This window comes from Hydra viridissima, unplaced genomic scaffold (genome assembly GCF_058129835.1).
Source record: "Hydra viridissima isolate aposymbiotic clone 2 unplaced genomic scaffold, HvirCarnegie_v1 scaffold_1, whole genome shotgun sequence".
Classification (NCBI taxonomy): domain Eukaryota; kingdom Metazoa; phylum Cnidaria; class Hydrozoa; order Anthoathecata; family Hydridae; genus Hydra; species Hydra viridissima.
Window position 1 is genome coordinate 11,826,940 of NW_028324300.1, and position 17,922 is coordinate 11,844,861.

Below are 17,922 nucleotides of genomic sequence, written 5' to 3' on the forward strand. Positions count from 1 at the left end.
CGAAGTAGAGGCACGTTTCATCTGATAAAGAGCTTAACCAACAGCTCAAAATTGAGCATCTTTTGGCATTTTACTACGAAAGATAAACTGCAAACAGGATTAATTCAGTTATTTTTTCTATCATATTTTATGTACTTTAACAAATTATGATAATACTTTTACAGATTTTTCTTCGAATTTACAAATTAAGTTTTTTAAGAATAATTTATTTTGATTCAAAAATACTTATTTTTACTTAAAGTCTAATTTTTGAATTTGTAACTTATAGTGCATATTTTTGATCCATGGGTTATTACTAACCTTACTCTATAAAATTGGGAGCAGATGGGACCAAAATTAAGTAAAGTTCCTGAACATCCTAACTGTAATTAAATGTCTTGACATTAAACTACAGCAACATGTATTTAACGTCTGACAATTTAAAAAAGGAACGACTTTTTAAAACGTCTGACCATTTATAAAGGAACGAAAAAAAGATTAACATGAAATTGTTTGACGTCTTCCGACAATTGAAAAAAATGTGGAATAAGTATATTTTTTAAAAATTTTTATTGTGTGTATTGGGTTGGCGACTAAGTAATTTCGGTTTTACAGTATGAAACAAACTCATGTATTTCAATTCAAAGATAAGTTTTTAATCAATTATACATTTTCCATTTTGTTTAATGACCTTTTGCCATCTTTCTTACAACTTCATGATTCCACGCTCGTAGAACTTCTAGTCCTTATCAGCAAAAAATTGAACCACATGTGATTTAAGGTCATCATCATCTGTAAACAATTTATCATTCAAAAAGTTCAACAAACTTCGAAATAAATGGTAATCAGATGGTGCCAGATCAGGGCTGCATAGAGGATGTGGCATCACTTCCTAACCAAGGTCCAACATTGATTGATTCATCCAGATTCATTTATTGTTGACAGTAAACCTCAGAATTGATTGTTTGGTTCTTGGGAAGCAGGTTAAAATACACAACACCTTTGTAATCCCACTATTTTGACAGCATGATCTTTTTTTGATGCAATTCAGGTTTTGATGTGGTTTGTGATGATTCATCTTGCTTACACCATGATCGTTTTCGAATGATGTTGCTGTAGACAAACCATTTTTCATCACCAGTAATAATTCGCTTCAAGAAAAGGTCAGTTTCATTGCGCTTAAGGTGCATATCACAAATGTTGATTCGTTGTGTCAAATCATGAGGCAACCAAACATCGAGTTTCTTAACAAGTCCAAGACTTTTCAAGTGCTTTTCAATAGTTGTGTGAGATACATTTAACCTCTCTGCAATCTCTCGAACAGTTATATACGGCGACCATCTTGAACCATAAGTTTGATTTCATCATCATCAAAGTTCAGAAAGCCGATTCGTACGCTACTCATCTTTGAGAGAAAAATCTTCGGAACGTAATTTTTGGAAACCAACTTATTTTTTCTACTATTACTAGAATAAATAATCTCCCCTTTGATGATGTTAAACATATTGTTAAAAAAAAACATTAAAAACAACGCATTGTGTCTAAAACCTGAAAATATTCTTTATGCCATGCTAAAAGATAATGACAGAAATATAAGAAACTTTGGTTTTCAAATCTTACTGGTCTAAGGCAAAGGTATTTTTTTTTATAATTAACTAAAATAAATTAAAAAAAAAGACACATAAAATGTGGTAATTGCCTTTGATTTATATTTATAGAGTAAACAACACAAGTTTGGAAGTAAATTTGAAGAAAATTCCGGAAATTATTTTTAATGCTAATCATTAGTATGAGTTGGTTGACATCCTCAATACCAAATTTACAGAACCCCCAACAACACAAAATTTTTCAATTGAGCAAATCCAATATATGATTGACAATAATGTTAAACCTGAAATCCCCGACTTTCCTTCTCACTCCCAGTGTTGAGCGAGCGGTAAAACTTGTGTCGGAAGCATCCCAATATGTCTATGGATTCGAGAATCGACACAGCTGCATTTTAACTAAACTACTTAGCAGGAAGATGCGTAAACCATATGTTTCAAAAGGGCATTATTTCCATTCTTATGATGATATTTTTTAATTGAGGATGTTTTCCTGAATATATATAACCATGTTGAAAATGTTTTAAATTGTAAAAATAATGTTTATTTTGATATTCTTATGTAAATATAAGAATAAAAGTTTCACTTTTTAAATCTTCAAATAGTTAACAAGTTGTTATAAAATTAGCTTAAGTGTTATAAGTTATTATAAACTTAAATCATTCAGAAATGCAGTTAATTTTAAAAAACGATTAAATATGAGCATATTTAAAACGTCAATTTTTGCATATAACGCCTTTTAAGGTGTTTTTTCGCATAATCCTACAAATCTTAGAATTTAAATCCGCAAGCGATTATTCATCCAAAATCTCCCAAATTTTGAGAGTAATCATATTTTAACTGTCTCCAACTACTGCAATATTACGCAATATGCGGAATTAAAATCGACCTACCCTAATATATATATATATATATATATATATATATATATATATATATATATATATATATATATATATATATATATATATATATATATATATATATATATATATATATATATAGTTATTATTCTCAATTTTTAATTAAAACTTTTTTTAATGGAGATTTGGAAAACCTTTCGGCTTCCAAACAAAAGTTTTTTAATAAAATAACCTCGCGATGTTGTATTAGCTATGTTTATTTAGCTACGGTTTTTTAAACTCATTTATTTGGAACAAGTTTTTAAAAGCAGTGTGAACTGAAAAATCCGTCACTAGTTTTAATAACCACGATTAAAACAAGTTTTATTTTTGGTGTGAATGGGCTATAAAAAACCGAAATTACTTAGTTGCCAACCCAATAAATAGCGTTGTTTAACTTTTTGGTCTTCTGAATTGTATAGAACGATTGAAGCGTGGTTTATAAATGATAATCTTTAAAATTAACAGTATGACCCATTTATACCCGTGTGTTAGCCGGATCAAAAACGTTCTTTAAGAAACTAACCAAACGAAAACATCTGTGAAAAATACATCTCGACTTATTCATCAGTTAGAATACATTAAAATACTCTTCCCACTCAGCATAAGACGTCTTCAAGACATTTTTAAGTCATCTTTAAGTCTTTTTAGACGTCTGAAAGTTGTCTTAAAGACGTCTTATGTTGGGTGGGTTATTCGTTAAAAATAGGAGACCGGATTGAATTATACACCTAACAGAGATCAGAAAAGAGTTATCAGGTGAATTAATAGAAAGACATGAATTAAAAAACAATTTTCCTAAAACATCATTTTAGTTCATGAAACATCTTTCTTTAACAATTTTGCTTGTTTTTTAAACACATAAAAAATGACTTTGATTGGACAATTTGATACGAATTTTTTAAAGTTGATCCTGGTTTCAAATAAAATAATTGTGTCAAAATAAGCAGAAACAAAATAAAATATAACCACTTGATTTTTCAATGATAATTGTACTAAAAACATTTTTTATTGCACATTTTTCATGAATTCCTTTAACAAAAGTTTTAATATTTAAAAAGCTCTGACAAGCTCCCCTCTTGAAAACTTAAAAAAGTGAAAAGTGCTATATCTAAAAAACGTGTACAAAAAATAGCCATATTATACCACTGTATTAGCTTGTTAATCCACTTCAAGTAATGAGACCATGCAGTAGTTATTGGTGTAATGCATAAACTTTTCTCTTTCTCCCTCTTATTGCTATATGTTTGTATTTTGTGATGATGAAAGCATCTAAAATTTTTTGAGATTTTGTTTATTTTAATTAGTTTAAAATTAACTAAAAGTGTTTGTGTGAAGAAAATCTGTGAGGGATTAATAAAAAATATGTTTTAAAATCCAGCAAGCCATGTTTATAAATGTGAGATTTTATTTGTCATTTTATAAATTTTTGATTTTTATATTTTTAAGGTATTTTTTACAAAAGGCTAACATATTGGTACAAAAAATGTATAAATATTTGTTAAAACTAATATCTTCGTGCTTTGAAAATTTTCTGATCTCTGTGCACCCTGAAAATATGGTAAATGTTAATTATTTCTGAATAACACATCTGTAAGCATACGTATTATTATTAAAAAAAACTTTAAAATTTATGAATATAAAAATAGGTCTATTATCACGACCCGCATAGTTCTTTGAGTGAAAATAATTCTATATGATATATTTCCATTCATTTCTTTCATGAGGTTAAATTTAATTTTAAGACGAGCAAAATAAATTTTCCGAGAAAATTTATTTTCTTACTTTGTGGTAAACGACGTAAATTTATATTTGAAAAATATAGAATTTCAGCTATTTTTGCTAACTTGAACCATACAAAATCTTACCCTCCGCGAAGAAGCAGCAGTGTCCTGTTATTGAATTGATTGATTTTTGTCCCACTCTTCGACATTTCTCAAAAGTACACCTATTATATAAAACATCTGCTGTAGTTAAAGCATGGTTTTTTTATCCAAATATTTCACTATTATATATCATTTTAATACCATGTCCAGATTATTGATGTTAATTTCTCTTTAAGAAATCTGATTTGAAAAATATAGGGTTTATATAATAGTAAAATATTTGGGTTTCTTAATATTAATACTTACCTTTCGTATATTTTCGTATATTTTCCCACCGCGTGAGAATAAACATTTGCAGAATAAAAATAGCTTTAATAATCTTTCTGTTAATTGTTGCCAAGTTAACTAGGATACTTCTGAGTGACTTTTAATTTTTTTTTTCTTTATTAATAACTTCTTTTTCTTCATAAAGTGAAAATAAGAACTATATTGTCACGAACAAATTTAATCTAAAAAATGTACAGATTTGTTTGAAGCTTTCACTTATGTTAAAGATATGTTGACGAAAGATTTTGTAAGATTTTTTTTTAGTTTCAAAAAGAATGTTTAAAGTTTGAGTATGACGCTTTACGCTTGTTAAATGCTATTTATTGCTGAATGGATTTCCAATTTTGAATCTATTATTACTAATTTATCAAAAACGTAAACCGTTTAGGCTTGGTTTTAAATAATTAAACACTTATAGATAAAAAAAAATAATAATAATAAAGAAAAGAAAAAAAAAAAAATGTCCGTTTGTCGACCCGATGCTTTTAAAAAATTAAACATTCGAGTTATTTGCTTTTAATATCAAAGAAATTCATTTTATCTCCTTTCCAGTTAATTATTGTGAAAATAAACATCAGAAACTTTAATACTTCGAACTTGATCTGTTAATTAGTGTTTACAACTAATCGAAAATCTTCGAAAAATCGAAACTCAATGGTATTTTGTTTACCAACTTTATACACTATAAATTTCGAAAACAAGAGTAAAAGAAAGAAATAGAGAAAAGAAACGGAAAAAAATAAGTGTAAAAGACTCAGTTAAAACGATTCTTGTTTAACCCTTTAGCGCCCACCAGGGCTTAAAATTTTCAAAAAACTCCAAAAACTTCAAAAAGCAATTGTTTTAGGGCCTAGATTATGAATTAAAAAATAAAATTTTAAAATTTCACTAGCAAACCCAATTTTGTCATTGTAGCATATGTGATACATATAAATTCAGATAGCATTTTGTGATAGTTTCAAAAAGAGGAAACTCTCTTAAATACTTCTAAAACTTACATGTGTTATTAATTTAAAATAAAATAAACAAATAAGCTTTAATATTCGTAAAAAAACAGGAAAAAACTCTCTTTGAAAATACCTTGTCTGACAACAATCATCCGATTTTTAAAAAGACAATTTTGATGTGTTTTTAAGTCTTGATTATCTAATTATATTAACCTAGCTAAATCAGATCAACAAAAATATGTTGTAAATATGCTACAAAAGGTGTTTTTGAGATCACTGTGTTGACAGGATGGCCATAAAAGGTTTCTGAAGTTATGTAGCAGATCTGCTACACGGGCGCTAAAGGGTTAAACTTAATTCCTTTTTGAGACAAAATCGTCAAGAAATTAAGAAAAGTGTAAATTTCCATTAAAAAAAGGAAATGGGGTTGACACCTTGTAAGTTAACAATTTTTTTAAAAATAAGCAAAACATACATACATACATACATACATACATACATACATACATACATACATACATACATACATACATACATACATACATACATTCATACATTCATACATACATACATACATACATACATACATACATACATACATACATACATACATACATACATACATACATACATACATACATACATACATACATACATACATACATACATACATACATACATACATACATACATACATACATACATACATACATACATACATACATACATACATACATACATACATACATACATACATACATACATACATACATACATACATACATACATACATACATACATACATACATACATACATACATACATACATACATACATACATACATACATACATACATACATACATACATACATACATACATACATACATACATACATACATACATACATACATACATACATACATACATACATACATACATACATACATACATACATACATACATACATACATACATACATACATACATACATACATACATACATACATACATACATACATACATACATACATACATACATACATACATACATACATACATACATACATACATACATACATACATACATACATACATACATACATACATACATACATACATACATACATACATACATACATACATACATACATACATACATACATACATACATACATACATACATACATGGATACATATACATATATAACTTTTTATTGGATTTACTAATAAACAAAGCGTTGATAAATGAAAATTTAATTCTTATAATTTTTTAAATTAAGTTTTGAAAATTGTCAAATAAATGAACTCCATTGAGCGCTAACAAATTTGGGTTCTTAATCGCATTCTCCTGAACGCCGAAATTCCTGTAATATGTTTGCAATTTCGGCTCTTATGTTTTGTTTTAACTATGTTGAATGTGTGAGATGTTGGATTCAGTGACCGGGCAGACCAATTAAAATTATCGCATTCGTTGCTCCTCATCATACAGTGACCTTACACGGATGTAAAGGCCTTGAATGGGTTTACTTTAGATTTAAAATTCCCCAGTACCAATGATTTTATTTATTTACTGTTCCATTTAACTCAAAATCATTTTATTTTATTCAAGACATTTTTAATAGTCATTTAACATCAATTTTCAAGTTAAAACTTTCTTGCACGGAAATAAGTGTAGTTCTGACCACAAGAATCGGTGCAATGATCTTGAAAGCCATATCTATTACGCTCATTGTCTTATAAATGTTTCTGGATTTTCTTGCATACTTTTGCCTACACGCCCTACATTTTCTAATGAACGTCGTGCCTGTGGTCCTTCTGTTCGCAAATTACCAAACGTTGTCCTTGCTTTTTTTCTACTCGAGTTACCAATTTAATTTTAGAATTGTCATCAAAATTCGTGACGAAATAATTGAATTACTATTTCGTACAGGCATAAACACTAACGCAACACGATGATGTAGAGTGTAGTTATCCATTTTAAAACTTTATGAGTTTATCTTAAAAAATCTGAAGCAAAGAAGCTTAAAAATTGATTAGTTTAGAAGTCATAAGCAAAACAAATCAGAAAGTGACTTTTGGGACCCTGTCAATATTCCGGTAAAAGCAATTTAAAATGTTAATTTTAAGAAAATATTTTTTTAGTGGATTTTTTTCTCTCGCATTTTTTTATTTACATAAAAGAACGTTAATTTTTTTTTTTTTTTTCCCGGAAATCTTGTTTCTGCAAAAAACGTCTTAACCAGAAATTAATATATATTCTTCGGTAAGCTAATAATAAGCTAATTTTTTTTTGAAATATCCTAAAAAAGTTATTGCTATGTTGATGCGTGTAGCACAAACCGAATTTCACTTAGCGGCAGGAGAGGGTAAACTCTGACTGATGTAGATTTTAAAAGAGAGTTCGCTGGAAGGAAACTTGAATTCCTTAAATCTAATTTTGGTTGCGATATAACTGCATAATATTGCAGTGAATATTGAAAAAATTTGAATTTGTGAGCTTTTACCGACTTCGTACCAAATATTTACTTAAGTGAATGTGGTTGTATCAAGGAAGCTATGGCTTTTAAAAGTTTTATAACAACATTTTGTAACGTCTGTAATATCTATAACTTTAATTCCCTCTTTTTTTCGTATCGTCAATTTGAAACCATAAAAAGTATATTGATTTAAACTTTTGATGTTATGATGGGATGTTTTAAGAGAAACATGACGTCTAATCTACTATGAAATCCAATTTACTATGAAACATCTCTTTACATCTATGTACACATATACACAATATACTGTATATATATATAATGAAAGGTTTATAAAAATAGCAATCAGAAATGTTCGAACACTAAAGGAATATAAAAACAAACCAAAAACCCCATAAACTTTAAAAACTACGTTGGTTTTTTTGAGGTTAATTTGGAAAGTATAGGTTCAATAGAAGAAATCCAGCAAGCAGATTTTCAGTTAATAACGGGGGTAGGAGAGAGTTAGTCTTGTTTACAATAGAAAAACTTCTACCCCGTACATTCTCCTTGGGAATTAAGATGCTTATTGAGATCGATACTGTGAGCGAAATGTTTACCGCACTTCGAGCAGTCTGTTTTCCCGCCTTCTTTAAGTCCGTGCTCATTTATAGCGGAACTACTGTGCATGCGCATGTGAGTATTTAACGCGTTAGTTCCCGAAAACGCTCGAGAACACACGCTGCATTTTAAAAGACGTTCCGAATTATGTGTGGTCGCCATGTGCTCTTTTAGTAGCGATGCTTCTTGAAACAGCAACTGACAACGACTGCACTGAAAAGATTTTAGAACATCATTTGTCTTACAATTGTGTTTTTCAAAAGTTCCTTTGTGGGTAAACCCTTTGCCGCATCCTTGACATCGAAATAGTTCCCAATCACGCTCATTTGCAATGCGATCTCGTTCATGATGCAAAACTCGGTCTTTATTGTGCGATAGCATGCCTTTCTCCATAAGCATTTTTTCGTGTTCTTGAAAAGCTATTCTTTCGTGAAGGACACGCTCTCTTTCAGCTATGTCTCTTTCATTTCGAATACGCTCTCTGTCAATAACATTAATATCGCGGTTTTTTGCTGAGTCCTCAATTTTCAATTTAGAATTTTCAGAGACAGACATTACAGAAGGAGGATGTTTGTAAAATCCTGAAGAAAAATGAGACTGCATATGCTGAAGTGGAACCGGCGTACGCTGATTATGCCTTTCAATGTGATCAGCGTGATATACATTAGAATTATTATGATTATTATGCTTATGTATGTCTTCCAAACTAGCAGACCTTATCATACCTGTATTAGTGCCAGAAAATTCTCGGCGAATGTTTGGATGCATTAGGTCAGGTCTTGGAGAATCTAAATGTGCTAAATTGGGTTGTGATGCATGACTTAGCCCACTGCGACCTAAACGTGAATCCATTACATGAGGCGCCTGACTTAGCGTAGGAGGTTGTGCGGGTGGATGCTGGTATGTACTTGCTTCATGTGTATGATGTTGATGTAAATGTCCACCTGGAGGTATACGAGGAGGCTCGTTGTTAGCGTTGTTTATAATAACCTTACCACTGTGAAGAAACAAACCCGGTGGATGAGATCTTCCGTTCTCTGGATGACTGCTTCTACCTACTTCAAAATCTGCCAATCGGGAAACTTCATGAGGAGCTTGTATACCTTAATTCCAAAAGAACTTCTTAAAATATGAACTTCAATTTTTTAACATCAGAACATTACAGCTGCATGAATTGAAATGTTACAGAAAAAAAAATTTTTAAATTGTAAAATGTACCACATAGTAAAACTTTAGTAACTTTCATTTTAAGCTCAGGCATAAAGATACTTACTTTCCATGGAATGAGAAGACATGTCTCGAATTTCATAAGGGATACCAAGATATTGTGGATATTTGTCATCATACCAAAGCAGTAGCTCTGACCCCACAGAAATGTCTTTGTAAACACGGTAGTAAATACTTCCATAATATTGAAAGACAAACATGTTTTGCTCAGCTGGGTGCCGGGCACACTGAATAAATCGCATCCAACTTGAAGTGTTTTCATCACTTGCATCAAGAAAATGACACAAACGAAAGTTTTCATAGATCTAAACAATACATACTGTATTAATAAACATTTAGTTAATGAAAACCTAGTAGAGGATGATGGGGATAACTGGGACAGGGAAGAACTGGGGCACCTCATGCAGTTACTAATTTTTTTCAGCCCATCAAAAATAGCTTTGCAGACCTTAACCTTCTCACTACAATCTGTAATTGAGGTCATTTTTGATTGACAAAAAAAAAACAACTGCATTAAATATCCCAGTTTCTTTTCAGTCTAAGTTTTCTCCCACCTTCCCCTATTTATAAATAGATGAACTAAGTTTGTTTAAACTTTTGTTTGATTATATAAACCATGTGTTCAAAACATACCAAAAGCAATGTCACTATGTAAAATTTTAAACATCATTATAAACAAAAGTACCCCAAAATGAGACATTGAGCAAGGTTACTGTTTTTTTCGTTTTTGATAATTCTCTGGTTGGTATCCAAGAAGCAAATGACTATAAATATTTAATTTTCAAAATTATTTTACAAATTTTTTTTACTGTTACATTTTTTCTTTTTCTCAATTTTTTCTGTAATTTATGTTTTGAACTTTTTTTTTTTTTTCTTTTCTAAAAAATCAATTTTCACATTTTAAATTACAAGTCATTTTCAACTAAAATATTTTTAAACCTGAGGATTGCAAAGATTTTAAGGCAAAAAAAATTTTTCATTAAGTTTAGAGATTCTCAGCAGTTCTTACCTGCTGACTTATTTGCTGAATATGAATCAAAATTGTCCACTTTAGAGAAAAAAAAATCAATGCTCAGGATTTTCCGTCACATTCTCTGATTGTATTAACGAACAGGAAGATGTTTCAGCACTTAGCACGCCTACCTCCCATAAAAAAGGAGCATCCCCTTCGCTTATTTGCTTCAGTCCATCTTCTACAGATATCTTTCTTCCTTCATAAGGACCAATCCAAGTTCCTTTTGGTATAAAAAGTTTAGCAAATACTCCATAACCTGCCAGCGGAATTGTTGAAATACAAAGTCCAACTTCTTCAGGAAAAGTAGAAACAGCGTAAGACTTCGGACCTAAAAGAATTATTTAAAACTTACAAAAACAAAAAAAAAAAAAAAATTTTTAGAACAAATTTTCTTTTATATATTTAGCAAGGGATATAACATTTAAAAAAATATATTTAACAAGGGATGTAAAAACCCCTATCATATGTTTGTTTGTTTTTTTTTAGACAAGACACTTAACACCCTTAGATGGGTGGTCAGTGACATGTAGAGAGCTGTTAGTTTGAACCCTTTTTTTATATATAGATTTTATCATACTACTCTGAATCACATTCATAAAATTATTCTGCTTACTATGATGATCACCCTTATTACAAAGCCTTCATGATCCTCCTTTACCATAATTATTATCATCTACAACAAAATTATGAATATTTTTGACACATGCTAACACATGCTGGCTTACCATGAAGATTTATTGATGGATGAGGAGAAGGGAGGGGGCCATGCTTAGGACATTCTCCAAAACGAACTTCTTGACACATGTCACACCCTAACATTCAATAACGATTGTATTAACTTATATATATACAGTTTTTAATCATATATTATACAAAAAATATTTGTAATACTTATGAAAATAAATAGATTGTATACAACCAATTAAAATCTTTCACTATATGCATATTTACATATATTTATTATATTTAATAGTAAAAAATGGAGATCATACACTTAGCGGGTTTATTTTTATCTTCATTTTGGCCATTAGCTAATTGAACAGTAACTGCTTTACAACTGCCAGGTTGAGGAGACTTTGATTCTCCGATTCGAACTACACGTAATTCTTGTTTACCAAACAAACAACGGTCTAAATCTTGCAGTGTAAAATGAAACCTTTGTCGTTGGTATGGATGAAAACGAGAACCATAACCAACTCTAACAACTTGTGAAGAAGATACTGCCATCTGCTTTAGAAGACTTCGTTCAGGTGAAACTTGCTGTGGAGCAATTGGTATTGCTAATCTTCCTGGCATATGAGGCTAAAAGAAATAACTAATCATATAATATATATCATAGGATATGTATCATAACCAGGCCAAATTATTATTATTATTATTATTATTATTATTATTATTATTATTATTATTATTATTATTATTATTACTATAATTATTATTATTATTATTATTATTATTATTATTATTATTATTACTATAATTATTATTATTATTTTTATTATTATTATTATTATTATTATTATTATTATTATTATTATTATTATTATTATTATTATTATTATTATCATTATTATTATTATTATTATTATTATTATTATTACTATAATTATTATTATTATTTTTATTATTATTATTATTATTATTATTACTATTATTATTATTATTATTATTATTATTATTATTATTATTATTATTATCATTATTATTATTATTATTATTATTATTATTATTATTATTATTATTATTATTATTATTATTACTATAATTATTATTATTATTTTTATTATTATTATTATTATTATTATTATTATCATTATTATTATTATTATTATTATTATTATTATTATTATTATTATTATTATTATTATTATTATTATTATTATTATTATTATTATTACTACTACTACTACTACTATTATTATTACTATTATTATTGTCATTATTATTATTATTACTATTATTATTATTATCATTATTATTTTTATTATTATTATTATCATTATTACTATAATAATAATAATAATAATAATAATAATAATAATAATAATAATAATAATAATAATAATAATAATAATAATAATAATAATAATATAATAATAATTATTATTATTATTATTATTATTATTATTATTATTATTATTATTATTATTATTATTATTATTATTATTATTATCATTATTATTATTATTATTATTATTATTACTATCATTATTATTATTAACATTATTATTATTAATATTATCATCAGTATTATTTATTATTTACCTCTATAAAAGCAATTAGGAATAACTCAAAAAAATAGCTCCTCTTAGCTCTAGGAAAGCATATTTGTGAAATGCAAAGAAAATTTTTATCATTGAGTCAGTGTAATTTTTGTTTACAGAAAAAATTGAGAAGTTTACTAAACCCAAGAACATGATCTCCAGACTCAAGGGAAGATTGGAGACTGTTTTCAGCCTAAAGTTCATGCTATTTATAAATGAATGACATCCTAATTCTGGAGCAGATGGCCTGCAGAGAAAATCAGCTTTGGGGACAGAAAAAGTTTTGATTTAACAAAGCATACAGCAAAAGTGGTCAAGACACAGTTGCAAATAACAATATTGATATTGATGATCAAAGTGATCAAGCATGGGTACCAATCTGAACCCAATTAAGAGTTTAAGAAAGCTTACCAAAATTAAGGACCTGTGCAAAAGAGGAGTGGTCTAAACTTCCATTGTTAATGCGCCAAATATTTGCTTTTAATTGTAAAAACTGTTTAACAGCTGTGATTAAAGAGGATATAAATAATTTTTTACTCAAAATATATCCGAAAAATATATATCCTGATATTTACTTCTACTATTACTTTAAACACGCACACATATATATATATACATTTTAAGCAATTAAGCTTTTCGTTGTTCACATTCGTTGATGCGAACGTTTTGAAGCAAAGCTACAAAGGACAAATCACGAACCGTTTTTTAGTGCAGTAGCTTTGTTCCCCCATCTATTTTTGTCGTTTCCATGGGGGAAAAACAAACAAAAAAAAAAACAAAAAAAAACAAAAAAAAAAAAATTTTAAGCTTCACTTTGAAATAGAATTACGAAACTTAATTGTTAACTTATTTCATTATTTACTTATGGCGAGACAAGCCCTAAGTTAAATCACAATTTTTTACCCGATAAAGTTAGAAAAAGTAAACATTTCATATATTATCAGATAAATGACATGTTTTTTGAGCTTTTTAAAAAGCGCTCTTTTTCTTTAAACTGATGATGCAACATTTTCATAGCAATAAAAGTTGTTTTGAATTCTTAGTCCATTTAAACGTTCGCAAAAAGTCAATTTTGTTTTTTGTGTCAATTTTGAAATACTATTACAATGTTATTACTTGAAAACTCTTTTAAGTGTCATTCAAGAGTCAACACATTTTAGCATATTTGGCAATAAATTAATTGACTATAAATATATAAATAATTTGGTTAATTTACTATAAATGTTTTATGCATTGTCAAATATGCGAAAATAATTTCTGCTTTAAAAGTAAATAGGTCTAAGTGAATCATGAATTTGTTAAAATCAATTAAAAATTGAAAAAATCAATCAAATTAGGACTCAATCGAATATAGACCCCTATGATAGGATCTCAATTGTTCGTGGGACTTAAAGAGATTTTAAATAGGATATGGCTTTTAAAAAAAAGTCTAACAACCCTCCACAAATCATTTTATTTTTAGTTTTAACAAAATTACAACCACGTGGTTTTTGATGCCTTGCAGCAAGAATAAGGATTGGTTATTTAGCATGGTTTTTGTTTTTGAAATTATTTATAGAAAGATTCCTCTTTTTTTTTATCTAAAAATTTTTTTTATTCATTTCAACTGCTTCTAAATTCTGAGGAAATCCTTTTTAAAAAAGTCCCAATAAAAATAATCATTACCACAGTTTTATTTAATTACTTATTTTTAGAGTTTGTGCGTATTTTATAAGGAAAGGAAAATTTTATAAAGGAAAATTTTAGAAGTTCTCTTGCAATAAGCGCTTTTTATTTCTAATTTGATTATTCTTTGATTTAACCGCACACCATAAAAAAAAATAATTTCTTAGTAAGCCATTAATTATCCAGCTAATCTATTGTTTAATCTGACATTTTCAAATTTGCCTAGCAAATGATTGTGTGCGTAGGCGTAATCGTTGAGAAGAGCAGCTTGTTGGGGATTAAGTTCGTTCGCCTTTGCACATAGCTAATACAGTTGATTCAATTGAAATAAATACTTTTTTTTTTTTTAAATACTGAGCTTCTTATTCTACACTTGCAAAAAATCAAATTCTCATTCAGTATTTGTAAGCAATCTGAGCTGGTCATAAGCATTATAAGACGTTTATTGAATTTTTTAATCTCGATAAACTCATTTGCTTCGTACATGAAGACCACAGGGAAAAAAGGTTTCACTTTTGTGGTTTGGAGATTTTTTCAATTTTTAAGATTATTGAGATAAAATTGTTTTTTAATTGTTTAAAGGGAACAAAATTTTATCTTTTGGTTTCCTTTTTTCACTCTTTATCCCTGATATGCAAGCATAAAAAATACATTTTTTTCAAAGATGCTTCATGTAAATAAATGCAGTCATATTCATATGTTAATCCGATATCTTGTGAAGGTAAATGAGACCAGGAACAAAATGCCCAAGGCCATCCGTTATTCCAATTTACTTTCTACCCGGCAAGGAAAATTCTCGCTTCATTAAACCAGCATATTTCACCTGTGCAACATTTTAGCCAGGACAAATTTATCTTGAACTGACAGTATTATAGAAACAAAACGTAGATTTTTTTGTCTTGCTGTTGTTCTTTTTATTATTGTTTTTTTCATATTTAATGCGAAAGACTTTTATTGGGATTTTTTTAATGACGGGACAATATTTTGGAACAGATCCAGTTAATTGCCCACTTTTAGTTGCGCCACTGCAACCCCCGTCGTGATGATGCTATTTGTATTTACAGATATTTTGATTTCTATTTTGGACAACTTTTTTATTAATTTTCAATTAAAACGTTTTCCGTTAGCCTTTTCGAAGTAATCCTTTATAACAATGAACCGTTTGCGAACCATTTAGAGAACAAGCTCTGTAACAAACAACTCTTATCGCATATTACAACGAGTTCAAAATTCTTAACATAATTGCAATATCCGAAAACCCATCAGACTTTTATATAACAACAGGAAAAATTTGTCAATTGCGTCAATGAAGTTATTATGATGAGAATAAAAAGAACGTGGGCGCGTTCGAGCATTAACTCAATATGTTATGATTTTTTATAAACAAATTCCTAATTTTTTTTTTCAAATAAGCTGTCATGAATGATGCTTTCGTGTCTCTGTATATTTAGATTTTCAATGGCTTGATAAATTAAATTCTTACAAGATTTCGTGTCATGACAAAACTTTTTTAGTTGCGCCAAAAAAGAAACACAAGAATTAAAAGTAAATTTAACGCATTACGTATTAACTTTTAGTCTAAATAGTCAAACCGCCTTTTTGAACCTCGCAGAAAATTTTATTTATGACGTTTGAGAAGTTTTCATGTTTTCTCTGTAAACTTCGCGCTAAAAGATGCTAAAAACCAAGGCCCCTTGCGATTTTTTAACATGTCTTTTCTTTAACCATATGCTTAAACTTACATATACGTTATAAATTTTACAAACAAAATAAACCCTCCTGAAAGATTGCTTGAGGATCTCATTTTAAAAAGTTCTTATACTTTACGTCTTTTCTATTTGCAGGCAAAAGTAATTTTATCAATTTGTAATCTACAAAAAAGTAAATAATCGCAACAACTTACCGAGCTGGCATCTCCCATCACCCAACTTCTTGTCGCAAGCCTCCTCACTTCTTTATGGTTCGACTTAGATGGTGATTGCATAGAAATTTGAAACCTTCTCTCGGAGGTTTGATTTCGATTATCTTCTTCAATTGATATTGTTTTTAAACAACTTCTCAGATAAAAAACAGTTTTATTCTCTTTTACTGAAATCAAATAAAAAGCCAATTGGTTTATTACGTCTTATTTGCTGCTCTGTCACTTGCAATTAAAATACTTGTTTAAGTCGATTAAAAAAATTTAAACACTTTTGTACGGATCGTTTCCAGAAAACTGTCAATCGATTACAGCACCCGCTTTGCACGATGTTAAACGTTTTCTGAAGTTAAAAAAAAAAAAATCCTCGCAATGCCAAATAAATTAGATTACATTGGAGACAAAACGCTAACTTTTACCGATTATTACTCTTCGCATTGAAACTCAACTTAATAGCTTTTCAAAGAATTAAACTATCTTAATCCAAAAACATAGGTTTTAGTTTTGACTATTATACAGAGTTGAAGTCGCACGTCAACATGTCATTAAGTAAAAGCTAAACATTTTAGCACTTGTTCGTTGTACGCAATTACAAGCCGTCTAACGAAGCTTTGTAATCTGAACTATTTTCAGTAACTTTACTGAGCAAATAAAAAGATAATCTTTTAAAAGAAAATATTTTTGTTTTACACAATGGCGGAGCTCGTTGTATCTTGTAACGTATTTTCGATCAAATCACTTTTAAAACTGAACAATGGGTTATTGTTGAACGTACAGATCGAATGATGCCGGTCTTAAGGATTACTAATAAAGCTGCGTTTTAATGCTTCGTTAGGCTTTAAATTTTTTTCAGGGGGTTGATATCTAATACAAAGTATGAATATTGGTGATTTATAAACGAATCAAGACCCATCATCGATGGTTTGTTATCAGTTCTATTTTGAACTTTGATAGTCACAGAAAATCCGAGTCAATCAAAGATAACATTTGATAACAGATTAATATTACGACGTTATTTTTGTAAATCAATAAACAGACACAATATCACGGATTGTAGAGTAAACAGTACTTCCGCTCTAAAAGATTCCTTGAGTAAATCATTTTTAAAATACATATATATCACAACGGTCTTGACTGCAAACATTTGTTTCTCTCGTGTTTAGACTAAT

The 17,922-nt window shown here is 28.6% G+C and overlaps 3 protein-coding genes across 15 annotated transcripts in view; 1 reads left to right on the forward strand and 2 right to left on the reverse strand.

Annotated features, from left to right (window-relative positions):
* The window catches only part of LOC149893353 (uncharacterized), a 6,875-nt gene extending 4,698 nt beyond the window's left edge, over positions 1-2,177 (forward strand). For all 4 annotated transcript variants that reach the window (XR_016452164.1, XR_016452168.1, XR_016452165.1 and 1 more), the window contains one exon: positions 1-2,177. This exon is cut by the window's left edge. The gene's annotated coding sequence lies outside the window, so the exon portion shown is untranslated.
* LOC149893352 (uncharacterized) overlaps positions 1-4,922 on the reverse strand; it is a 19,715-nt gene extending 14,793 nt beyond the window's left edge. For 2 of the 7 annotated variants that reach the window (XR_016452158.1, XM_090086240.1), the window contains exons 1-3: positions 4,618-4,919; positions 4,354-4,433; positions 3,632-3,757 (exon numbers count right to left, since the gene is read on the reverse strand). Coding sequence is in view for 2 of the 7 variants with exons in the window: in XM_090086175.1 (XP_089942301.1) it covers positions 4,354-4,418 (65 nt within the window). In the remaining 5 variants the exon portion in view is untranslated. Of the gene's footprint in view, positions 1-3,631; positions 3,758-4,353; positions 4,434-4,617 lie in introns of all 7 variants that reach the window. The other 5 variants (XR_016452119.1, XM_090086175.1, XR_016452136.1 and 2 more) reach the window with 3 other exon arrangements.
* A 3,384-nt stretch (positions 4,923-8,306) lies between these two features.
* Positions 8,307-17,355, reverse strand: LOC145188022 (uncharacterized). Of its 4 annotated transcripts, none has more exons than XM_090076651.1 (7): positions 17,173-17,355; positions 16,739-17,073; positions 11,899-12,208; positions 11,632-11,718; positions 11,035-11,234; positions 9,938-10,196; positions 8,307-9,767 (listed from the first exon to the last, which is right to left on the reverse strand). In XM_090076651.1, exons 2-7 carry the CDS (start codon positions 16,817-16,819, stop codon positions 8,596-8,598), a joined length of 2,109 nt encoding a protein of 702 aa, XP_089932777.1. In that variant the 5' UTR covers positions 16,820-17,073; positions 17,173-17,355; the 3' UTR covers positions 8,307-8,595. The 4 variants fall into 4 exon arrangements, with proteins under 4 accessions (XP_089932777.1, XP_079920702.2, XP_089932778.1 ...); XM_080064576.2 differs by having other exon boundaries at positions 16,739-17,096; positions 17,173-17,287; XM_090076652.1 differs by lacking the exons at positions 16,739-17,073; positions 17,173-17,355 and adding an exon at positions 13,582-13,799.
* Between the last annotated feature and the right edge of the window lie 567 nt (positions 17,356-17,922).

Coding starts and splice junctions, on each gene's coding strand:
- LOC145188022 (XM_090076651.1), bottom strand. CDS start 16,819: ATGCAATCACCATCTAAGTCGAACCATAAAGAAGTGAGGAGGCTTGCG. Junction 10,197..11,034: donor ATGCTCCTTTTTTATGGGAG/GTAGGCGTGCTA, acceptor TGTATTGTTTAG/ATCTATGAAAACTTTCGTTT. Junction 9,768..9,937: donor GTCTTCTCATTCCATGGAAA/GTAAGTATCTTT, acceptor TTTGGAATTAAG/GTATACAAGCTCCTCATGAA.